Source organism: Gigantopelta aegis, chromosome 10, assembly GCF_016097555.1.
Source record: "Gigantopelta aegis isolate Gae_Host chromosome 10, Gae_host_genome, whole genome shotgun sequence".
In the NCBI taxonomy this organism is placed as follows: Eukaryota; Metazoa; Mollusca; class Gastropoda; order Neomphalida; family Peltospiridae; genus Gigantopelta; species Gigantopelta aegis.
Genome location: NC_054708.1, coordinates 60,352,372 through 60,363,754, shown reverse-complemented (window position 1 = coordinate 60,363,754; position 11,383 = coordinate 60,352,372). Strand labels below are relative to the sequence as shown.

The window sequence follows — 11,383 nt, the reverse complement described above, 5'->3', positions numbered from 1 at the left end:
TCTCAGCATGTGTTCACCTAAAATGAGAAGTACATACATTTGAATATGGATATTATCATATGATAAATTGTTTTTTAATCAAGATATATCACAATATGTTTTCTGTATCATAATTACCAGACCGAATTACTGTTTATGAATTAAGTAGGCACTCACGTATTATGATGGATGGCTCTTTATTGTCTAGTCAGGCCAGAAACAATACAACACTTGTGTATTGTTATACTTACAGTGCCAAATATAGACTTGACCTCAAAGTTTCTTAGTAAGGTCAGAATGTACTGACAATTACTACTGGATTTAACCTTACTGTTCGTAATCTGTAATAGTGGGGTGGTATTAATACTGCAGTATTTTTATTGTAAAATAAGGAAATACTCCAGTCTTTAAAATATTGGTCTTTACAGTAGGGTGGTCTTAGAACTGGGGTTTTCATTAGGTAGGGGGTTTTTTCTCCTATTTTTCTTAGTTTACGTGCTCTGTGCACTTTGCTAAATATGTTAACTTCAAGCCCTGTTTGAACTTTAAAATAAAATAAATGTTTTCTTTCAATTAAATTCATTAAACATTTTAAATTAATAAATTTAAATTTTGTTTTACCATACATAGAGATGAACATTTATAGATTAACTATAACTCAAGTTTCATTAATGTAGGACTTATAGAAATGAAGCCAAAAACAATATTTTGATGTTGTTGCCATTGCTGTTACCTTATTGCCTTTTTACTGTATAAAGGCGGAAACTGTGATACAATGCTCCTGGGGACCATACACCTATAGCATTTTTCTACATAAAATCACTATCAAAACATTTTTTGACAGTGTGCTCAATTAATGATCATACTTGTAAAAAAAATTGTTTTTACTAAAGGCTATCTTACCATTTTTAGCCATGTGTTCAAGTTTCCTCAGTACCTCTTGATCTATATTATCAGCAATGACTTTTCTTTCCAATCTAGGAAACAAATGAGCTTTTCCAGGACAAAAAACCACCTTCGCTGGTAAAGTTACAAAGCTGCCATCTGTCACTGGCAGCAGCTCTAGCCCATGTAAACAGCTTGAATCAAACTTCAGAATGAATGTGAGGAGGTTTAGACGATCATCTCGTGAGAATGTCTTGTACGTATTGTTGGATCTCAACAGAGTACACAGAGTCTGACATTCAACGTACATTGGAGATATCGCTGAATACTTCTTAACAGTGGCCAACAGATCAGAAGGCAGCACCACAATGTTTCTGTTGTATCTTCTGTATGTTTCTGTAACAGTCTGTTGTACTTTCAAGGGAACATCATCTCTATATACGGCCAGCACAGAGTCCTGTAGACAAATCCATTTTCCTTGCTGGTTGCTAGTGTACAGAACTGGAAGTTGCCACAATTGTTCATAAAAAGGTTGGAGAATTAAGTTCCAGTTTTCTCTGACAACTGATGGGAGTGGCAAACTGCTGTAGACATGTTGTACATCTTGGGGACTGTTACCATTAGACTTTGAATATGCAATCTGCCGCAGGACAAGTCTTACATAGACTTCAGGAAGAACCTCTTTCACTAGACATTTATTCCACTGAACTGATTTGTCCAGGTGACTATGGGTTCTCTCTTGGTCTGTTGTCAGCCATTTCACATAAGCCCGATTCTGGCTTAGTGCAAAGAATCCATTGATGTGGACTGGAAGTCCAGTCTGGTTCCTTGCATCCAACGGCAACGGAAGAAAACAAAAGACATGACCATGAAAATTAGCGTCATGATGAAGAGGTGTTGCCATGCCAACATATGGCGAGTAAGACAAATCAGTATCATGGAGTAACTTGGAGAACACCTCAGAAACCTGTCCACCCTTATAGAAGTTTGTAACAATCCATTCTTCAGTTGAGGTGCCTGAAGATTCTGACTCCGTCTCAATTAATATTTGCTGGTCACTCTGGATAGATTTTTCTGGCAGATTGGTTCCAACATCTTGGATCTTAGATAAAAATATTTCTCTGCTCTTGCGAATGTCATTCAGACAACTAGGAGCAATTATTACTGAGAAATCTGAATGTATTTCCTCCAAATGATCTTTCTTTTTCAAATGGATTGATTCGACATATTTCAAAAACAAAAGTGTAATTTTGGCCTCTGCCTGGAAGGTGCAGAATAAATCTTCTATTTTGGACTGATCATAAATGTTGTCGCTAAGGGATGAAGTGGTACTTCTCAATGGAAACCAGAACATGGTTCCTCGGAATTTGCCTTCAGTAAAGACCTCAGGTGAGAAACCAAAGTTACCACTGAACACATCCAAGCAGGCCTGCTGTGATGTAGCATCCAAGTTAGCCAACTTTTTCATCAAGCAGACTTTATTCACAGACTGATGTGGGTTTATAAACAAAATATATTTTCCACTCAGCACACAGGGCCAGTCTGCAATGAAATAAAATTATATTTTTAATATTTTTTGTGGGATACATTAATTAAAAACCCCTGAAATGCAATGACAAATTGAAGAATATTTAACAGATATCTAATGTTATTAGAATTGATCCTACTTTGTTCGTCTACAGTGATTTTAAGTGAGGTCATACCTATACGGTTTTGTTGTCCCACCTTGACAACAAAAGGCAAGATATTGGAAAGCGCTCCACAATTGCATTGCACCCAGGGGAAGCTGGACAAAAGCTTGCTCTGAATGTGCACGTAAAGCACTATGACCTGACCTGACCTGACCTGACCTGACCTGAAAGCACTCATTTGATGGATTGATCCCTGTCAGTGGACCCATTCTGCTATTCCTCATTCTAGCCAGTGCACCATGACTGGTATATGAAAGGTTGTGGTATGTGCTGTCCTGTCTGTAGGGTGGTACATCTACATATAAATGAGCCCTTGCTACTAACTGAAATATGTTTCATGTTTGACAACCAACAGCCGATGATTAATAAATCAATGTGCTCTAGTGGTATTGTTAAACAAAACACACTTTAAACCTGTGTATTACATATCAGCCAATGGCAGCAGCAAAGATGTCATTTATCTCAATGTTTTCAAAGATAGCTCCTTTTCTCACAAACTAAGTTTTAGATCAATGGAAGTTGTTTTTAGTTTTGTATATACTCAACAAAATCAATTAAGGACCAGTAGACTTTTCTAGTGTCATTATTTTAGCCAGGTTTCACCACAGATGACTTCTAAACACTGTTTCAGTAAAATGTATTCCATGGAGGTTTTTCTTCTTTTCCATTTATGTCCACTACAGAAATGAGTATTTGGCCAGGATTGGTGACACGTTGATTTCTAACAATACTTGTCATTTTGTTTACTCTAAAGTGTTGTTTAAATCACTATATAAGTTTAAAGGGACATACCCTAGTTTTTAAACACTAAGGCATATTTTTTACTATTAGAGCCGTTTTTGGTCACTGAAATCATACTTTACTTAGATTTTATTGTTTATATTATCCATTTTCGTACATTCGAAGTGTTTTTGGTGATCCTCGTGTTTTTAATATCACAAAATGTATTTCTCATATGTTTAAAAATGTGCGTGCGTCTGAGAAGTAACAGTTACGGAGTCGAGTTTTAGTCTATTTTTAGAGGGTGTTTCACCATTTCAAAGTCACAAACTCATGTTTCACTCAGTTGTAACTTTATCCAAATGTGTTGCATGTTTGTATATTTACTAAACTTAGTGTGCATTTTCATAGGCTGAAACTAGAGTATGTCCCTTTAAGAACACACCACAGTAAATTATTTTTATCATATCTAAAAAAAAAAAAAAATCTACTAGCCCTTAATTAATTTTCTTCAGTATATAAATGTTCATGAATCTCAGTGCTCATGTTTAAAACAGTTTTAATTTATTTTTTAAAATTAAAAATTTAATTTAATTATTTTAAATGAAGTAGATTAATTCTGAATATTACATCTGATAAAGTATTTCTCTTTTTCACCAAGTCATTTTGTGGTAGGCAAAATTCTTATCTTGTTTTAAGGATTTATGTACTTATACCCTTCAGAGATTCATGTTTCAAATTTCACTGTTCACACGTTCTTGTTAGTGTTTTGCTTGAAAGGGCAACCATAAAGTAAATAACACGGTTAAGATTTTACAACAAATATTAGTGAATATAGCCCCTAAATAAGGACCCCCCCCCCACACACACACACACCACCACCCCACCCCACTTCATAGTTAAATAGGTAGTACTATACCAAATAACTTCCGGCTGGGTCAAAGTTCGAGGTGCACCGAACTTTTGATAGAGAAGTGAACACCACAAGTCCTGTGATTGGTTATAAATGTGAGTGTGTTGGTTGTAAAAAATAATAGTTTCATCTGGGTAAAATAAATGTGCAATTTTATTTCATCTAGTACCAATGTGTCAAGTAGCCTTGTGCTTGAAACATGTATGGGGTACCTGTAAAAAAAAGTACTCAAATTTTGTGCGAAACTAGGGTAGTCATAGACGCTACCCGTTATCTCAGAAACGAGCAGCTTGACCCCCATTTTTTTCTGATTCACTTTAAGTGTAAGGGGTGGTAGTATTTATATCCGTGGCGTTTATGTCGGTTGATACGTTGCAGGTAGGAGTTTTAGCCGCATATGTTACTATTGTCGTCTATGGGATTTGATTTGGTAGTATACACCCTATAGCACATATTCAGTGCATAATAAAAAATATTATGATTTTGTCATTTTATTTAATTAAACTATACTGGTTGATTAATTAGCCATCACTCGATCATGCAAGTTCACAATGACCTTGACCTTGACAATAATCTCTGTACATGGCTCTGAATGGAGTTTGAATCAAAGTTAGCACTGAAGAAAAGTTGGTTTTGGCCTATAATTCATACTGTAAAGATTTCAATAATTTCTTTTTACATGGTATTTGACTTGCCATATACAACTGCTCTTAAATATGGTATTATACATAGGCAACCTGAACTAAGATTTTAATAGCAATTTATTTTTATATTAAAAATAGCATGTGCCAATAGTGGGTTAATGTCTTTAGTTTCCATTAACATTGTTAATTTTTTATGTATGAAATTCTGAAAACTCAAATTTGTAAAGAAGTTGATTTTTATTGTCATTTTGACATATTTATAGGGTGCTAAGTTATATTTTAGACAAATTTGTAGTTTTATGCAAAATTTAAAGTAAATTTGAAGAAAAACTTTACCAAAAACATAATTAAATTTGTTGTCACTATTGTGCCTTCTGTTCTTATTTGTACATAACAATAAGGTTGTTAAACATATACTTAGATCTCCAGATCATTTTTGTTTCTTAATAATCACTTAGTTAGCTCTCATGAAAAGCATTTTGAGTTTATACTAGATTCAGAACCAATTTTTTCAGATTTGATTATCTGCCTTGGATTAAGTTGATAATTTATTTTATTGTTAAAGCTGTATTACCTAATGTTACTAGCTAAATAAAATGCTGGATTACAGATTGTAGGAATACATCTAATGTACATATTGTATTCATCAGGATTAGAAAATAATGCAAGAAAATAGATGTTCGGGTAATTTTGTCATTTAAAAATAGTTTTTTTCAGTAATTAATCAAAAATAAATGTGTTAAAGCTGCATGATTATTCCAGATATCACAACTATTAAAACCTCCAACTACAGTAGGCTATAAATAAAATATAGTCAGGAATATTGGTGGCTGCCAATGGTTTTGATGGTTCATTATGAAAATCAGCATGGCCGATGGATTTGAAATTCCCACACCTGGTAACTTGAAGACACCCACACCCAGCATACAGGATTTCCTCCCAACACTAATGTTCAGGACATTAAGTCATTACTTCATACAGGTACAGTCATGTTTGTGTTTCCTTCCTCAGACAGTGTATTTTTTTAATACTGATATTTCTTTGATGTGCCTGTTAAGGTCTTCATAATCTAGGGGTCAATCAAGTGCATGTGTTTTAATGGCATTCTTTAAAGGGGTAGAGGTACTCTGACTATCTTTGTTGTCTCTACATATATACCTGAGTACACACACCCAACTGAAAGTAAATATCTTCAGGAGTTTTACTTTAAAACATTTTGTTGTTTAATATGACATATTGCATTTGTACAAAACTATATGCAATATATATGCTTTTTGAGGTGTACATTATATTAGGTTGCACTGTAGAAACAACACTTTCAGTGAGGTTGTCAGTTTATGTCAGAATACACCAGATCCTGGTTGTCATAAAGACACATAGCTGGACACTTTTTGAAAAATGTATGTTATCAGTATAGGTAGTACTATACCAAATAACTTCCGGCTGGGTCAAAGTTCGAGGTGCACCGAACTTTTGATAGAGAAGTGAACACCACAAGTCCTGTGATTGGTTATAAATGTGAGTGTGTTGGTTGTAAAAAATAATAGTTTCATCTGGGTAAAATAAATGTGCAATTTTATTTCATCTAGTACCAATGTGTCAAGTAGCCTTGTGCTTGAAACATGTATGGGGTACCTGTAAAAAAAAGTACTCAAATTTTGTGCGAAACTAGGGTAGTCATAGACGCTACCCGTTATCTCAGAAACGAGCAGCTTGACCCCCATTTTTTTCTAAAACACTTTAAGTGTAAGGGGTGGTAGTATTTATATCCGTGGCGTTTATGTCGGTTGATACGTTGCAGGTAGGAGTTTTAGCCGCATATGTTACTATTGTCGTCTATGGGATTTGATTTGGTAGTATACACCCTAAAGAAGTTTAATCCACTCCAATAACACATATAACAGTAATACAAAAATATATATGATTTGTACCATACGTCTTACCTGACAAATGAAAAACTGACTTGAATCCCAATCCAAACCGCCCCACTGTCAGTCGATCTTCTTCCTTCACACTGTTCTGAATAGAACGGATTCCTTGCCAGTCTGCTTTAGAAAACTGCTCATTATTGTATACACAAAGTCCGGGGCCCTGTAAAATGTAAAATATCCTGGACCCTAATAAGTAATTACTATAAACATTAACACATAAGATGTAAACATTTGATATTATGAGGAAGGTAAAGACATTTTTAAGTGGAGGGATGCATTAATTTTGTATTCATGATAACAGATGGTGTAAATACCTTTTGGGTTGACTTGTAAAACATGACTAGAAATGTATGTTTGATTTGATTGAAAATACAATTCCCTAGCATGTTTTTAATCTTCCAACATTAATATAATAAGTAAATTTAATCACTGGATCAAATTTAAATAGATTAAAAAAGGAACATATATATATCAGAAATGTCAATCATGACTACTTACAAATAGTAAGTGTCATGTAGGTAGTATGTAATCAAACATTAACAGCTGATTGGACGAACCTTCAGAGCTTTCAGATGGTTGTTCTTTTTCTTTGCCGAGACGGACAGCTGAGCGTTACAGTTTCTAGCATCATAGATGATATGCACTTCTCTCGCTCTTGCATCTTCAGCATTCTGCACCAGTTCCTAAAATAAATAATAGAAATTACTCCGCTGTCATCCTTTAAAAATTTCAATTCACGTATTTGCTGTCCATGTATAAGCTTGTAAAATAGAGGACCGTGTGGGGGATTGCAGGCATTTTTATCAAATTAAACATGTACGGTAAACACAGGTGTTTGTGGTGTTTCTAAAAAAGAAAAAATACACCCCCATCTTGTGAAAGACCATTATGCTACTGTATTGAGAAAGTATTGTCACTGCAAGGCAGCCACTGTTCTCACAATACTTTGTGGAAAATTACCGGACTTATTTTGACAAATGAAAATCTTGGCAGACATGCAAATTTCTAGATGCACTTGTCTTGTGAAGTTGAGTAAACTAACCAAACATTTTTATTATTTTTATAAATGATGATGTGCGGACTACAATTAAGCATTTAGCATTTTAGTTCTTTATTTAGTCTGTGGAGATTCAACATTTGTGGATATTTATCACCTAAATCATAAGAAGTACAGCACAGTGTTAAAAATGACCAACCTTCAATATCTGACCATTATCTGAATACTGGTCTAAAATTGACTTGAGCTGTGCTATAAGATTTGGTAGTCTCATGCAAGAATATCCCATCTTATCCGAGTCCTCCTCCAAGTCACCTGGAATAAACCAGTTACACAAATACAAAGAACCAATTCAATTGAACTGACCTTGACCTTACATTAGGCACAGATTCATATTGTCACACATGGGAGATCGATGGATATTAATCACGCCCTAGTGTGAGATCCATGGATATTAATCATGCCCTAGTGTGAGATCCATGGATATCAATCACGCCCTACTGTGAGATCCATGGATATCAATCACGCCCTAGTGTGAGATCCATGGATATCAATCACGCCCTAGTCTGAGATCCATGGATATTAATCACGCCCTAGTGTGAGATCGATGGATATTAATCACGCCCTAGTGTGAGATCCATGGATATCAATCACGCCCTAGTGTGAGATCCATGGATATTAATCACGCCCTAGTGTGAGATCCATGGATATTAATCATGCCCTAGTGTGAGATCCATGGATATCAATCACGCCCTACTGTGAGATCCATGGATATCAATCACGCCCTAGTGTGAGATCCATGGATATCAATCACGCCCTAGTCTGAGATCCATGGATATTAATCACGCCCTAGTGTGAGATCGATGGATATTAATCACGCCCTAGTGTGAGATCCATGGATATCAATCACGCCCTAGTGTGAGATCCATGGATATCAATCACGCCCTAGTGTGAGATCGATGGATATCAATCACGCCCTAGTGTGAGATCGATGGATATTAATCACGCCCTAGTGTGAGATCCATGGATATTAATCACGCCCTAGTGTGAGATCCATGGATATTAATCACGCCCTAGTGTGAGATCGATGAATATTAATCACGCCTTAGTGTGAGATCGATGAATATTAATCACGCCCTAGTGTGAGATCCATGGATATGAGCGGTGTGCTGTTGAAGGACTCATTTGCTGAAGACTTACACTACATCACAAGTTAAAATCATTAGTTTCAAAATGACCTTGACCTTGTCTTGTGGTAAGATGTATGGAATTGGTGGTGTGCAGTGAACATCCAAACCAAATAAGAAAGCTATCTATTGAAAGATTTAAATGTTACAAAAAATTAGAAAACCTTCAACTGAACCCAAGCTAAAGTGATCTTGGCCTCACCCTGGTATCACATTCATGGTGTTGATAGGAATGTGCAGGGCTCTAAATTAACTCTGAATGTGCACTGGTCCTATCCAATTCATCCCATCCATCAATCCAGCCATCCACTCACCAGCTATATAATCTAATCAAATTCATCCCATCCATCAATCCAGCCATCCACTCACCAGCTATATAATCTAATCCAATCCATCCCATCCATCAATCCAGCCATCCACTCACCAGCTATATAATCTAATCCAATCCATCCCATCCATCAATCCAGCCATCCACTCACCAGCTATATAATCTAATCCAATCCATCCCATCCATCAATCCAGCGATCCACTCACCAGCTATATAATCTAATCCAATCCATCCCATCCATCAATCCATCCATCCACTCACCAGCTATATTATAATCTAATCAAATTAATCCCATCCATCAATCCAGCGATCCACTCACCAGCTATATAATCTAATCCAATCCATCCCATCCTTCAACCTAGCCATCCACTTACCAGCTATATAATCTAATCCAATCCATCCCATCCTCCAATCTAGCCATCCACTTACCAGCTATATAATTGCAATCTAATCCAATCCATCCCATCCATCAATCCAGCCATCCACTCACCAGCTATATAATCTAATCCAATCCATCCCATCCTTCAACCTAGCCATCCACTTACCAGCTATATAATCTAATCCAATCCATCCCATCCTTCAACCTAGCCATCCACTCACCAGCTATATAATCTAATCCAATCCATCCCATCCATCAATCCATCCATCCACTCACCAGCTATATTATAATCTAATCGAATCCATCCCATCCACTTTCCTGTCTTGGACAGAGAGGCCGGCCAAGGCCGGCACCTGTGCCCATGACAGGCGTGCACTACAACAGCTTGCTCTGAATGTGCACGTAAAACCCTTTGACCTTGACCTTGACCATCCCATCCATCAATCCAGCCATCCACTCACCAGCTATATAATCTAATCCAATCCATCCCATCCATCAATCCAGCCATCCACTCATGAGCTATATAATCTAATCCAATCCATCCCATCCATCAATCCAGCCATCCACTCATCAGCTATATAATCTAATCCAATCCATCCCATCCATCAATCCAGCCATCCACTCACCAGCTATATAATTTAATCCAATCCATCCCATCCATCAATCCAGCCATCTATTCACCAGCTATATAATCTAATCCAATCCATCCCATCTATCCTCTCATCTATCCAATCCATCTATTCATCCATCTCCATCCATCCATCCAACTATTCATCCTTATCCATCCATCCATCCATCCATCTATTCATCCTTATTCATCCATCCATCCATCCATCTATTCATCCTTATTCATCCATCCATCCATCCATTCATCTCCATCCATCCATCCATCCATCCATCCATTCATCCACCCACCCCACCCACCCACCCATCCATCCATCTCCATCCATCCATCCATCCATCCATCCATTCAAGTGCATGGTATTTAGTGTAATTAAGGAATCTATTAAGTCCAGCCGTAGAGAAAACAGATGTAGCTAAATACTTACTCATGGTAGAGGACTAAAAGAACCAGATTACATGTGACCTAATCGTAGTTAGCCCACATTGTTCAACTTCTCACACAACAGCAATCCTGTCATGGATAAAAAGAAGAAAAAATTAAGCAAGTATGTCAGATTTTAAATGAATGGAAAGAGTTATGTTAACATTTCAATGGAATGTTAAGACAATAAAGAGAAGAAAAGAAGACAGTAGTTCAACGAAATCTTTACACATTCTACACCTAAGTACATTGTATACCAAAGTACATTCTACACCTAAGTACATTCTACACCTAAGTACATTGTATACCTAAGTACATTCTACACCTCAGTACATTCTACACCTAAGTACATTGTATACCTAAGTACATTCTACACCTCAGTACATTCTACACCTAAGTACATTCTACACCTCAGTACATTCTACACCTAAGTACATTCTACACCTAAGTACATTGTATACCTAAGTACATTCTACACCTCAGTACATTCTACACCTAAGTACATTGTATACCTAAGTACATTCTACACCTCAGTACATTCTACACCTAAGTACATTCTACACCTCAGTACATTCTACACCTAAGTACATTCTACACCTAAGTACATTCTACACCTAAGTACATTGTATACCAAAGTACATTCTACACCTAAGTACATTCTACACCTAAGTACATTCTACACCT

At 36.4% G+C, this 11,383-nt stretch overlaps 1 protein-coding gene across 1 annotated transcript in view; it reads right to left on the bottom strand.

Moving 5' to 3' along the window:
* The window catches only part of LOC121383726 (sacsin-like), a 19,975-nt gene extending 9,268 nt beyond the window's left edge, over window positions 1–10,707 (bottom strand). The window contains exons 1-5 of the mRNA XM_041513822.1: window positions 10,704–10,707; window positions 7,960–8,075; window positions 7,321–7,446; window positions 6,776–6,923; window positions 883–2,406 (exon numbers count right to left, since the gene is read on the bottom strand). Of these exons, the coding sequence (XP_041369756.1) occupies window positions 883–2,406; window positions 6,776–6,923; window positions 7,321–7,446; window positions 7,960–8,075; window positions 10,704–10,707 (1,918 nt within the window). The remainder of the gene's footprint in view (window positions 1–882; window positions 2,407–6,775; window positions 6,924–7,320; window positions 7,447–7,959; window positions 8,076–10,703) is intronic.
* Between the last annotated feature and the right edge of the window lie 676 nt (window positions 10,708–11,383).